The 15,869-nt window shown below is 21.5% G+C and overlaps 2 protein-coding genes across 2 annotated transcripts; one reads left to right on the top strand and one right to left on the bottom strand.

The window, feature by feature from the left end:
• Positions 1-368: 368 nt before the first annotated feature.
• PBANKA_1436300 (conserved Plasmodium protein, unknown function) lies at positions 369-2,632 on the bottom strand (the record flags this gene model as incomplete). The annotated part of the gene is made up of 10 exons (XM_034567717.1): positions 369-404; positions 527-586; positions 770-841; positions 1,048-1,115; positions 1,249-1,343; positions 1,494-1,672; positions 1,803-1,840; positions 1,927-1,966; positions 2,120-2,205; positions 2,527-2,632. 10 exons carry the CDS (start codon positions 2,630-2,632, stop codon positions 369-371), a joined length of 780 nt encoding a protein of 259 aa, XP_034424187.1.
• A 3,042-nt stretch (positions 2,633-5,674) lies between these two features.
• Positions 5,675-11,765, top strand: PBANKA_1436200 (histone-lysine N-methyltransferase, H3 lysine-4 specific, putative; the record flags this gene model as incomplete). The annotated part of the gene is made up of 2 exons (XM_034567716.1): positions 5,675-11,637; positions 11,747-11,765. The coding sequence occupies 2 exons, from the start codon at positions 5,675-5,677 to the stop codon at positions 11,763-11,765; spliced, it is 5,982 nt and encodes a 1,993-aa protein (XP_034424186.1).
• Between the last annotated feature and the right edge of the window lie 4,104 nt (positions 11,766-15,869).

Raw genomic sequence — 15,869 nt, 5'->3', positions numbered from 1 at the left:
TTAAAAAGAATTAAGATTAGCTTGTTATACAACTCTTTAATAAAGAGTAATAACAATGACAAAAAAGGAATATTATATAAAGAAACACAAATGAGGTATACTTATTATATATGTTGTATATATACAGAGAGCAAGATATATAGAAAAAGAACGATATAAAATATTGTTTAATATTATCTAAAATATGCAAAATTACAAAAAAATATATAAAATAATTAAAACTTTATACATGGAAAATGTTTTTTGATATTTATTGGCGAAAATGACATTTTTTAGCACCTAATTAGGTTGTGCATTTTTATATATTTATTATTGGTATTATTTTGTTTATTATCTTAAAACAATAGCATTTATAAATTAATATTTTATTAATTTACAAGATGTAATTTCTTGGTCTTTTGTCTCTGTTAATACAGAAATGGGGTGTAATGTATATGCGTGCATGGATGTAACTATGTGCCTATATATTTATTTATATAATATGAAAAAAGATATTTAAGAAAACTTATATGTTTTACAAACATACCAAAACATTTATTTTGATATTTAAAAAGTCCATTTCCCCTTTTAACCGTTTAATGTTTTTCTATAAAAAGACATAAAAAAATATTATAATGGGTTGCGCATTTATATATTCACACTCGCTATAATAAGTATTATCAGATATTTCTTTATTGTACAACATGAATATTTTTCTTTTTATTATCTTATTATATGCATAAGTATATTTTATATTTAATAACACAAATGTAATATATATTTATTTAACGTTGTTCATCTGATAATCGGCATGTAGTATTTCCTCCAACTTGTCTTCAATAGCTTGCTTCCGTGATAGGCACTAAATAATTATTAAAATAAAAATAATTAATATGTTTTATGAATGCATTATATATATGTGTAGAAAAATAAGACCAAATAATGCAATTTTGATAGGAAATAAATATAATTTACTATATAAAATTATATATGGTATATAGATATGGGCTATTAAAATAAAAAACGCACACACTATTTGTATATTTATTTTTTTAAATATTGAAATACCCTTTCTATATTCTCTGCTGTTTTTTCTAATTCATCAATAGTTTCGTTTTTTTTTATACTTTTAATTTCTGCACGACATTTTAATAGGCCAAGTAAATAATATTATGTAATTGTATATATTATAATGGGGATATATATTATTCATATATGCACACATATACTTATAGATATTTTTTTGTCATGTATTATAGTATCAGTTACTTGCTATTTTTTCTAAATAGGAAACTTTCAATAATAAATTTTTTGTGTTTTTAACATTTTTCTTGAAAACGTAATTATTGTAGTAAAGCAATTCTCTTGAAAAAGGGGAATTGTTAAGATTTAATCATTAATATAAAATATATGTATATCTAAATAATTTATATTAAATTATTACATTTTTTTATCTCAAAATATTTTATAAATTTTAAAAATATTGTTAGGCTCATGCATATATATATTTTTACTCATTAGATAAGTGTTGGGGCAGCATTACTATTACAGGTGCAGCACCTGGTTTTGTGTTTTTTAATCCACTATTTTTATTATTTAATAATAATTTTAAAACATTTTCATCATTTCCATTCATAATTTCGGTTTTAATTTCTAATCCAAGTTCCTTAGCTATGCTATATCCTAGTAATTCCTGATTTTTTTTGAAGAAAATGATCGAAATTAGTTAGATATCCCTTATGGGTTGTTCTTAGCATAGTCAGCCTTTTATTTTCATATATATGTATTATGCATAATTATATCCCTTTTATAATGTCTATTACATTTTTATTTTCTTCGATTATATGTAGTAATTCCTTTGCTATTAATAACATTAAGAAGACACAAAATTATAAAAATATGATTGCTATTATATATTTTTTAAGAATAAATGAGGTTAATTTTTACCGGCCCTTATAAAATTTTCTGCCTTAGCTTTTTCTTCATTCTATATAAGTTACGATAGTATTATATATAATTATTATACGAATTTTATTTTTCTCTATTTATGTAATTTTTTCTTTAGGCAATGAAGCAGTATATGTGTGCGCAGAAAAATAGTTCACATCGATACAAATATTTCGGTTGTAATTATTTTTACCATTTGATCTTCATTATTTTCATAAGTATTGAAGTTATTCATAATGTGGGGTTTATTCACAGCAATAACTAGTTGTGGATCTATATCTAAATTTTTATATTAAAAAGAATAATTAACAATAAAATATCGATATAAGTGTGTATTTGTATGGAATTTCATTCACACTTTGGAAAAAAAATTGTTCATATAATTTTTTTTTTTTAAATTAGTATAAGTTTATTAGATATATAGTTTACTGTCCCAACATTACGAAATATTTAGATACACCTTAAAACGTGTAACAAATATAATCGACCAGAATAAATTATTTTTAATAATTAATTGAAAGTAATTTATACATGAAAATATAGTTAAAAATAAATACCCTTTATTGTTTTTATAATAAGTATTATTATTGTATTATTTACCAGTTTTATTTGTAAAATGGCTATTAATATTCCTTTCTATTTGCGTGCCTAAAAGTGTCTTAACATACAAAGACAGAGCGAGCAATACAATAATAGATTTTTTCATTTTCTATTATTAATTTTTTTGTGTTTAAATTTTAGAGTATATATCAATTATGATAATAAAAGAAAGCAAAAAAGATGCATATATAAGGAGGAAATTTTCGATAAATAAAAATTCAAATTATTATTCAGGCATTTTTTAGAAATTATAAAAGCCAAAACATAATAATTACAAACTTATATATGCTAAGTCAAAAGAATGAAATTTGATAAAGTTATAAATACCTATCTTGCATCTCATAAAAAATGACTAAAGATTTATTTCTTTGTAGATAATAATACATTTGTATTAATTATATTACTCAATTATTATTTTTTTTTTTGCTATTTTAATTTTATCGTGTAAGTACATCAAAAAAAGTAGCAATTAAGGGCAAAAATTAGAGGAATGGGTCATGAGCTTCAATGGGTTTCAAACTATAATATTTATGTCTTTCTCTAGGAAATTAGTGAGAAATATAGTGTGCATATACTTATTTATAGTTAGAATATTATAGACTTATTTATAGAAAATAATTTGAAACCTTTCTACATTCATATATTTAGATCACTAACAAGTTTTATTTTTATATTAAAGCAGTAAGTTTTTCAATGGAAAATTAACTTATAATAATATATCTTACAAATATATGTTGCACCATTATAGTTAAAATTGTAATTTTACATATAAAATATTTTTTTTTTCGGTAATTCCAATTCATTAATGCTAGAAAAAAAGGAACACAATAATATTATATAGTATGTATGTGTGTGCGTAATAGTATCCATATGATAAACATTTTTTTCAAATAGGAATATCAACGACTTATAAAGCTGAAGTTTATGAATTATTATATTTTAAATATTTTTTATTCTTATTACATAATATGAATATGATTATATGCAGATGCATGTTATATATACATCGACGTACGATACAAATACAAGCGAATAAATAATAGTAATAAGCTATTTGTAATGGCAAAAGATATAGCTAATTAAGGAAATATAATACTATCGACAGAAAGTTGCATAATTGTAATTAATTTTATCTAAAATGAAAATCGGATTTTAGCATCAAAAAAAATATATAACATAGCGTTTTTTTCGTTTGTTCTTAAACAATTTTTTATATATTTCAAAATTTATTTCCCAAAAGAAAAAAAAACATATACACAGTTGTTAATATTTTGTAATCATTAATTTTTTATATTTTTATATAATATATTTTTTATAATTCCTTGAAGTATTAAGGTTATTTGTATTTTTTTTTTTCGAAATATAACAGAATTATCCACCCGTCCCACAAAAAAATACAAAAATAATATAAGCAATTGGGTTATTAACAGTGCTAAACTTTGTTAATAATCCATATAATTTTTTTTTATTCTATAATTATTAAAAAAATTGTGTTTTTGTACAAACACATACATATATATGAATTTTCATATTATTGCATGTATGGTTATTTTTATATACATTATATGTTTTTGTATTCTTATTATATGTTTTGTTATATGAACATTATATGTATTTTATGTATGCTTATAATGTATTAATATGAATACGTAAGTATTCATTTATATATGTTTATACTCCTAATTATAAGAAAATAATATAATAATTGTTAATATAAAATAAACATAGGGAAAAATAATAACCTTAACAGTTTTTTCCATTATTATTAAATATATATATATATATAAGTTTTGTAAGGAATATAACATTTTTTACTATACTCCAGTTTTTATATGTATATTGAAATTGGTCATATCATATATTAATTTGTTTAGATATGCATCCGTTTATATCATTATACATGTCATATACATATATTTTTAATTGTGTTATACATTCTATAATTATTTAAAAAACTTATATATTGATAATAAAAATACAAATACATATACTTATGCATAAATACTTACAGACATTCACACACATATGTATTACTATACTCAAGAATATATTAGACCGTAATGGTTTTATATTATAATATTTTTATGTATTTAAAAATGCAAGAAATATTTCAATTGACAGAAAAATATGATATATATTTTTAATAAATGCAACCATATTTTTTTCATTTTTCAAAGTTTTATTTTAATTTATTATATTTATTTATATGTTATACTTGAATATGCATCACGAAATTAAAGTTTAAGAAAAAGACAAAACTGATGCTTTACCAATGGTTTATGTAAAATGTTTTTATATTCTTTGAATAAATTTATTAATTAAAACAAACCTTATTGTGTCTATACAAATGTTTATATGAATAATCAGTATAACTGTTTATTATATGTTTTATTATTTTAAAAAGTATATTGTTATATACTTATATTTTATGTTCAATTTATATACATAATTTTTATAATATAAACATTATTTGTTTTGTATGGACATGCCCTTATTTTTCTTTGTATATTTCATTTTAAAAAATACAATTTACAGCTATTAGTATATTATCAATATGTACAAATCTAAAGTATTATAATAATTATATAATTTGTAAAATATATAATAAAGGAAATTTGTATGATTATATATATTCTTGGGTATATATATACACTAGATAAAAATACTATTTTATATTAGCAAGGAAGAAGGGTTATTTATTGTGAGTATTATTAAAATATATTTAGGGCTAATTACAGTGAAGAACAAATTATAAATATTGCTTGATATAAGGGGTTATGACAATATAATTTTACACAGGCATATAAAAGTATATATCCTTGAATATCTCATATCTGCTCGAGAAAGCTTTTTGCAGATTTAGTTTTTTTAACGATACATATCGTAATTTGTTTAGTGTTTACAAGATCAATACGTGTGTATATATATATACACATATGTGTGTGCGTATTATACGGGGGAAATTATTTTGCAACGAATTTAGTAGCTGTATAATAAAATATGAAATCATGAAATCGATAAATTGTTTTTATAGTAATGATTTTTTATGAGATATGTAATAATAGTATTAAAACAGATAAAAAATATTATTGTTTTTTCAATTTTATAAGTTAATTTTTAAATTTATTTATTTAATGCGTATTTTAATATGAGTTTTTCAGCGATCAAGTATGAATCTAAAATATTGGAGAGTTTAGCTAGTATGCTAAATCTCAATGAAAAGACGGATAATGAAATACTAGATGAAATAAAAGATGAAAACCCTAACATAACATTTGAAATCGATGATGATATAAAAAAATTGATTGATATAAATAAGATTAATTGCACCTGTAATGCATCTAAAAAAAAAATAGACGAATATAAAGGTAAAAAATTTGAGTATTTTTATAATATTGAAACATATGGAGTCGATTTTTTTCTAGATATTTGTAACGCCTTATGTAGATCAAATTATAAGCCCTTTTTAACAGAAGAAGGAAAAAACGAAATTATCAATGGATTAAGAATTCGAAGAAATTCTAACTTATATAAATATGTTTCATTTTTTTTAAGTAAGGAAAGATTAAATAAAGAACGATTAAGTGATAAAAAAAGCCCTGAACATATATATCATTGTTTTAAGTGTTTAAAAAGTGTATTACATATATATAATGATGACCAAAATAATAATGAAACAAAAAATATGTATTTGAATCAAAATAAATATATAACAGAAGAAATTGAAGAAAAAATCGAAAACGATATATTAAATTCAAATGACACTTTTAAATCACAACAACAAAACCATCAAGATGGAGTCATATCAGTATTTAAATATAAATCAGAATTAAGTTCTATAACCAGAAAATCTAATCAAAAAATAGTACAAACAATTTTTGAGCACACTAAAAATTTTAATACAAAAGAACATAAACTAGCTTTTATAAAGGACACCAAACTAAAAGGATCAAATATGCAGAATACTGTTAATACTGATAGTACTACTAATAGTATTCCTAGTAACGAATTTTATATTAATAATAGTATTATGAGTAATAGTAATTTTAATAATAGTATTATGAGTAATAGTAATTTTAATAACAGTATTATGAGTAATAGTAATTTTAATAACAGTATTATGAGTAATAGTAATTTTACTAATACTTATAGTATGGAAAATAATAATCCTGAAAATAGTATCCAAGAAGGCAATGAAAAATATATTCCAAATACTAATGAATTTAAAACTAAAAGATTTAGCCTTCGTTCTAGACAATTTTCAGGAAAGAAGGAATGTTCAAATAAATATAAAAACCTAAATAAAAAAGTAAAACTTAATTCTCAGAATAAATCGTTAACCCGAAATTCTTATAGAAATGATTGCAACTCAATTACAAATTATTGTAATAACAGACAAATTCGAAAAAGACGCACTTTTTCAAATAATAGAAAAAATCGGAATAGTACTAATTCGTTTATGCCTGATTATTTATATTTAGAAAATACGCGAGAACAAATTGATTCGATATATTTTTCTAATTCTATTTTTAAAAGTATTGATAAATCTATTGAAAAAATTGATATGATTGTGAATGAAAATAAATTTTTTGATAATGACGATGAAGAGAGTCAATCTAAATTTAAAGAATCTCAAACAAAGGAGAATGAGGTACAAGAAAATATAGAAAATGAAAATTACAAAGGAAAAAGTGAAAAAAATGAACCCGAAGAATATAATCCATATTTAGAATCAGAAAATGGTAATGTTTTAGGTGAGATAAATAATGAAAAAAAAAGTTTAGATAATTTATCTTCTATAATAATAAATCAAAACGAATTGAATAATCTTTCAAATAACGAAAACTTTATTGATATTATAAACGAGAATGAAGATGCAAACAAACTAATTGATACAAAAATCAAATCTTTACATGAACAAACTAATGAAAGAGATTTAGAAGAGCAATTAAATAAGCAAAATATAATATTAGACGAATCTAAAGAAAAGAATGTAAGTGAATATGGAATATATGAGAAACATACATTATCAAAAAACTTTTGTAACTATGAAGAATATGAAGGTAATCAAAGTGATGATACATCTTATTCTACTAATGGATCAAATTATTCAAAATATTTAAAAAGGAAAAAAAAATTAGAAGAACAAGGGAAAATAGTTATAGATTTAAACTTGCTTCATAGAAACACAATAAAACCAAATATGAAGCAATATCGAGATGAAAAAATGGCAGAAAAATTAAGGATTGAAAAGTTAAAAAAAATATTAGAAGAGAAAAAAATGCTATTATGTAGGGTAGAAGATATTGCAAAAAAAAGAAATAGAATACATGTAAAAACTCAAATATTATCTGAAGATTCTAAAATAAAAAGAATATATTTTAGTCATAAAATGAAAAAAGTATATAATTATAAATTTGGCTATTTTGGATCTGGATGGTCTAATAATAAAACAGAATGGACCCCATTTATACATGCACCATTTTTTGATAATCAGCATAATACTATATATAAAAATAGAAATAAAAAATTATATGAAGAAATATATGATACAATATTACATGGTAGGATACATCCACATATTAAGGTTGTGGAACTAAAAGATCACATGCATCCAATACGATTATGCACGCCAAGCAATGAAGACTGTTATTCAGTTATTTATACAGGAGAAAAAATAAAATCAACTGACGAAAGAGTTATATTTGGTGAGTACACTGGTTTTGTAGCAAATAATAAAGAACTTCCTCAAGAAAAACACCAATATATATTTGCTCTTACATTCAATAAAAAGGTTTTTAATGATAGAAAAAATGTTGTCTTTATTAATGAGATTGATTCATATGATAATGAGAGTGATGAAAAGGAAAATAGTGTTGAGGGAAACATTTCTGAAATGAAATATACTAATATGAAAAATGGGAATAATTATAAAGGTAATCAATTTAATTTGGATGAAGATAAACATAAAGAAGAAATAAATACAGAGACAGAAAAAATGAATGACGCAGGAAAAGGAGAAAAAAATAAATCATTAGGTAATAATAATAAAAATAAAGAAAATGATGATATAATAGATAAATCTAAAAAAAAAAAAGAAAATAAAAATTCTAATATTAATGATAAATCAAAAGAATTAAACAATTTAATTATACTTCCAGACAATTATACATATGCGGTTGATTCTTCTTACATGTTTAATGAAATGTCATTGGTAAATCATTATAAAACATGTTCAATATTTAATAATTATGATTTTAGAATAAATGCTGAATGGCAAATAGTTTATTTAGATGGTTGGCCACATATAATATTAACATCTATCCCAGGTGTAGAAATAGAAACAGGAGAAGAAATTTTTGCAGATTTTGGATTTGAATGGTTTGATAGAGTTAATGATATATGCCTAAACGATTTTATTAAAAATAATTATGAGCATAGATTAAATGAAATAGGAATCAAAAATATAAAAGAAAAAAATTTTAATGGTCTCGATGATATTGTAGATAAATATAATTTATTAAAAAATTATACAACATGCAATATATGCATACATAGTGTTAATACCGATTGCAGCAATTATATTATATGCTCAGGTTGTAATCATGTTTATCATTTAAAATGTGTAAATCGGTTAAATTTTCAAATTAATGAAAACTATGATTGGTTTTGTTCTAGTTGTATTCAATTTTCTATGAATATAATTAGCCAAAAGGAATTTTTAGAATATATAAAAAAAGAAAATAATAAAAGACTTATTAATTATTTTATTGAACATAATAAACATATAGATCAGGGAAAAACTAAAAGTTCAGAAAAATTATTAATGCTAGAAAATAATAATGAGAACAATTTAGATTCATATAATTGTGAAAAAAACCATGAAATACAATTAGATGATGAAAATTATATTAATAGTTTTGAAAATATAAAAAAACTATTACAATGCAAAGAAAATATCGATGATCTATTAAATAATCAGCAAATTATAAATGCATTTTTAGAAAATGTTGATAACAATATCAATATATTGCAAGGTGAAGAGGGACAAAATGATAATATAATTTTAAAAAATCCAGAGTTGAAAAACTTAATAGAAAATAGTTATGAGCTACATTTATTAATTGAATATAAAAACAAAATCGATGATTTGCTATTATGTAGAGAAAATATTAATTTCCTTCTAAATAATGAGCAAGCCAAACAAACTTTTCAAATGAGAATAAAAACGATAAATTATTTAATGCAAAATAAAAAATGTATTGAAAATCTTGTAGAAAGTATAGAAAAAAAAAATCGGGGCGAAATTACAAAAAATAATAATGCAACTTTTAAGACGACCAATGATCAACTTCAACTATTGATGACTGATAATGCACAAAATGGAAATACAGGTAATCTTTCAAGTTTAGATTTGTTTAAATATGAAAATGGGGAACAAAATTTTGTTGCACTTCGTGAAGAAAACGAGACTACACAATCTACGATAATTTCAGCGCATGGAAAATATCCTTATTCCAAAGATGGTTGCTATTTTACAAGCGTATATGAAAATGTGTTATACAAAAAAACAAATCATATAATTAAGAATTTAAAAGATTTAAAAAATAAAAATAGAAAATCAAGATTCAAAAATAATAGCATAAAAAATGAAGTGAATGATGAAAATAATAACGGGTCGGATGGAGCAGGTCTGAATGCATATTACAATTATATGATGAAATTAAGTAAAAAATTATTAGGTTTACCATTAATTAGAGAATTTGAAAAAGGAATAAATACTCATCAGCCTTCGCTACCTTTAAATGCTAATTTAAAAAAATTAGAAGTTTGTTCAAATTGCTATAAAAAACATGGTAATTTAGCAAAAGCTGTTATTTGCAGGGTAACCAAATTGCATTTCGAAACTAATTATAATGATGGATTAGGGGAAGAAGAGTTGCATAAAATGTCTAGCGAATGTATACAATATGTTATAAAAGAACTTGCAAATACAATAAAAGAATATAGAAAACAAGAATTAAATAGTGCCTTTATCCAATATACAAAAAAAAAAAAACAATCAGGATTAGTAAATAACAAAGAACATGACATAAAGATAGGAAATCGTTTCAGTGATATTATTACTTCTAGCGATATAATAAATAGTACTTTTAATAAAACTGATATTGAAAATAAAGATTTTTATCATAGTTTGAGTAAATCATTATATAAAGATACATATGAAACGGATGATAATATTGCCATACAACGTTCACATTTATCATATATTGATAAAAATCGATCTGTGAACAATTCTTTCGAAAACCAACAAGACGGAAACAGTACTTTGCAAACAAATACTTATACAATTTTTGGAAAAAAACATGAAAATAATGATGATGGTGATGGTAATGGAAAAAGCAGGCATCAAGTCAATATTTCCAGCGATACGATTGATGAAAAAAATGCTTCTGATCAGGAAAATTTCAAAAATGATAAATATATTTCATATAACGATGAAAATATTTCTACGCATAATAACGATATTAACAATGTATATTTTAGATCGGAAAATGGAGATTCTAATAATAATGATTATAAAAATCAAAAGACAAATAATTTTAAAAATGATGATGAATTATTAACTACAAATGAAATATTATTGGATGATAAAAAAAAAGAAGATAAATCAATTTCTAATAATAATTTAAATATTAATAACTTTATTCCACTTTTTGGCATTGAATTAGGCAAAACAAAATTCCAAAGAGAATTTACTAATGGGACATATGTAGGCACTGTGACTAAACAGATTAAAGATGATAACGATAATCATTTTTTTGTTGTTACTTATGAAGATGGAGATGTTGAATGGATTACTCCATTTTTTTTGTTTCAAGAACTTTTGAAGCAAGGAACTAACAACATCGAATATCCTTTAGCTACTCCTTTCAAAGATCTAATGAATCCTAATTTTAAAAAGGATATAAAATTAAATAATTATTTCTTAGAACTTAAAGTTGAAAAAAAAAAAAAAAAAGGTACCGGAGAATATAATAGTAACAATAATAGTGCTACCAAAAGACAAAAGCATAATCAAGAGGGCACTTCTTCTAAAACAAAAAAAAGGTAAACTAATGGTTTTTTAAATTATAATTTAATCAAAAAATAAAATAAAATAAAATAAAACAATAAAAATAAACATGCACCTAACCAATTTATTTATATATTTTTTTAGATATAGCGCAAAACAATAATATGTTATGTGTGTAACAGAAAGAGGAAAAACGGAAAATGTCATGTGCTAATATATATGTATGTGAAGGACAAATATTGTATTATTTTATTTAAACTATTAAGATGCGTATGAATGGTGAAAAAATTACTAGAATTTCTATAATTTACTAATAATTTATATTATTTATTGTAGGAAATATTTTTTATATATATATTATTATACTATTATAATAGTATATATGCATTTTTTATGTTAAAAAAAATAATCAAAATAAATAAAAATATCATCAAATATGAATAATTCTTAATATACTTAGAATACTTATAATGCGTATAATGAAATGTGATCATAATTTTTTTTTTTGAATATTTCATTTTTGTAAAAACATTATAATTTCATATCATTTGTTTTATTATATATATGTTTTTAGTTATGCCTATTCATTATAACATTTTCTACAATTATGAATTTTTTTTATTCTAAAAAAAGGTGCAAACACACATAATATTTTTTATGTTATATAAAAAATCGTAAAAAAATTTGCGCAAAACATGCATTCTATACAAAAATAAAATTGCCCACTATTTTTTCTTTTATCATGCACAACCTTTGAAAGACATAAACAGAAAATTGTTTTTTTAATTATTATTTATAGTTTAATTTTTTAGCTCAGTTTATTTATATGAACAAATGAAAATTATATTGACCAAAGGTATTATATATGCACTTTGATCATATAAAAGAATAATAAATTACTCGAATATTAGGAGCAAATATAATCAACGATTATCCATGCTAATTTGAAGGGTTTTTATTTATTTTACATGAATATATTATTGATTTACACCTCGTGAAAATTGAGATATATTTTTTTTTATTTGTCATATAAAGTATATATACATTTTTTTATATTTATTACCTTTATTTTTATGCATTTCGTTTTTCGAAACTTGTAATATAAGTCGATTTAATTATTATTATTGTGCTATTCTTGTCCTGCTATATTTATTTTTACGGGTTTCTATGTGATTTCCATACTTTTCAATTAACAACTTTTATGTGTTTATCTTCATTCACTGTTTAATGCATTCCCATTCTATTGCACAAAAAAAAATTTTATTTTTTAAAATACAATTTTTTTCTCTCGATATCGATATAGCAGTGAAATAGCATATACACATATATTTTTATGTATTATTATTTTTATTATATTTGTGTTACGTCAATAATTTATTTATTCATTCATTTATTTAAATATTTATTTACTTCCTGCGAGAGATATCTCATCATCATTCCGAACACCCCACTATTCATTGTAGTTAGTACAAATAATAAAATAGACGTTTTCAGTACAATATAATAATTATATGAAATAATAGTGGAAATATTTAATAGTCTAATTCTAGATCTAATAGATCTAGTAGAATTGTATTAGTAATCGAGCTAACAAATCTAATAGAAGCGGTAATGCTGGTAGAACTAATAGTTTAGCATGCTACAAATAGTATTACTAATTTAAATTGCTATAAGTATGATTACACAATCATGTGTATATATTTTAATAATTAATGTCATTTTCCTTTAAAATAAAATTGTTTTCACCACAATATAATACCATAACTATATTTTTTTTATATTTTTCGAATACAATTACTTTAAAAAAAAACTTTCTTTTGAGCATGCACACGAACGGATTGGATTTTATATGAAATACAAAAACAAAACAAAAAATTGATAAACCAAACAATTAAAAAAAAAAATATATATATATAATTATTTAAAGAATCGTGTTGTTTAAAATATCCTGAAATAATTAACGGCATACACAATGATACACACCATTTGCATTATATGCTGTAAAAAAATATATAATTTCGTATTTCTTGAAAATATAAAATAATATATTATAAAAGGTGGTTTGGATTGGTGTATTACATATTAAAATTATTTGTTAGCTATGAATAATAATTTTACAAATTATACTTAAATGAAAAATTCTACTACACTTCGAAAGAACAAGATTTTTTTTTTATTTTTCTTACCATACTTCTATTAAGCTTTATAAAATATATGGGTATATTTTTTCTTTACTAAGTCTTATATATTAGAAATAACGAAAACCCCAAATTGACAAAATTAAAAATATACATAAGTAAAATATTATAATAAGGCTATAACGAGTTTTTATAAAATATCAAAAGTTGTATATCTCATTTCCTTTATTATACATTAAAACCCAATATAACAAAATATAATATAATATTCAATGAAAAAAAAAAATATAAATATATATAAATAGCATAACACTATATTATTAAAAAATTAATCTTCATTTAGCACACCCCTGTTATCCATTAGGTAGTGAACTAAACAAATATATGTTGTTTACTAATTTGATTATATTTCTATTTTCTAAAAAAAATATTTAATATACACACGAATTTTTTATGCATCTTACCAAAATATATTTATTTTTTATTGAAATGAACAAATTTTTATGAAATGTATGAACATATGACTCTATTTGCAATATAAATAGTTAGAATAAAATTATTAAAGTACATATTATTCATTATATTAAAAAAATAAATATTATAATATAATTGAAGAAAAAAGATGATAAGACAAAAAAATAAACATTTCAATTCGGTACCTTATGATTTATATAAATAAATATTTTAAAATTTAAATTATAATCATCTTACTATCATAACCACCTAATATTTACATTAGTATCTCCCATAATTTTTTTAAAATGTGCAAATAATATGTGTAATATATAATTTTTTAATTTCCATATTTAGGTTGCAATACTTAAGTATAGTATGCAAATTAATTGACAACCAAGAAATTACATTTCAAAAGTAGATATGGTTTAATAGTCATATTATAGCATAGTAACATTTATTTGTTTATACACAATAGCTTTAATTTTCTATATAATAAAAAGTTGTATACATATATTGGATAATTTATTTTTTGATTTACACCAAAATAAAAAAAGACGAAAAAATTATTAGCACACTCGAATAAATGGTAATTTTTACACCGATAAAACAAAATTAAGAATAATGCCTCGCCTTTTATTATTTTCCCGTGTATATATTTTATTTACATATTAATTTTTTTTTTCCTTTCTATTTCAATGATACAAATAGATTTCGAAATATCATATATACTTGGGTGTATAAAAACACAGTTGTGCACAAAGATATTTCACATTCCTTTGAGAGGTTATACATTATTTTACTACATTTATGTTCAAACAGGACTTTTTCCTAGAATGAAAAGAGTAAACCAATCAGAACAAAGAAAAATGCTTCGAAAATAATTGAACATTCAATTATTATATTACAAGTATATGAATTTTATATTATATATTATATATATAATATTTTTATTACAATTTATACTATGAATTTTATTACAATTTTTTTATTTACAAATACTATTTGTTAAAGGTATACATTATATAATTGTACATAACCTGTATAACTGTATGTGTGTGTGCCACCACATTTGAATTTTAGTTTCCTTTAAGTGTTGTAATACATATAATTTAGTATATACTGATATATACAATATATATTTGTACGCATATACATAGGTAAATGTGTATACTTGTATCCTTAAATATTATGTGGGAATACGGAATAAAGTACGTATTATATTATGTGGGTACTATTATATGTACAATAAGTGTACATAATTTTACTGAATTTATATGCGATTATTATTTATGTGTATAACAAAATATATATATTTTTTTGAATACTCTTTTAAAGATAATTTCTAATAACAAAAATAGTAAAAAAAATAGCACGAACTTATTAAAAAAAATATATATTATATTACATAGCATAAGTATTTAACATATAATTGTATTTTTTTAAATAAAAATTTCTATGTGTATTTTTTTTCTTAAAAAAAAAAGAAAGTATCTTCAAAAATTGCATTAATATATATTTTTTTAAGAAAAAAATATAATAGGAATAAAAATGTATATTAGTTATTTATTGTAAAGAGAATAAGGAAAATTATACATATATTGTTATATTTGCTTATTTTTATAATTTATATATTATTATTATTTTTTGTGAAGAATTTATATTACATTAAAGTT

The sequence above is a fragment of the Plasmodium berghei genome (genome assembly GCF_900002375.2).
Source record: "Plasmodium berghei ANKA genome assembly, chromosome: 14".
In the NCBI taxonomy this organism is placed as follows: Eukaryota; Apicomplexa; class Aconoidasida; order Haemosporida; family Plasmodiidae; genus Plasmodium; species Plasmodium berghei.
The sequence above is the reverse complement of the archived record's forward strand: the minus strand, read 5'-3'. Positions and strand labels throughout refer to the sequence as shown.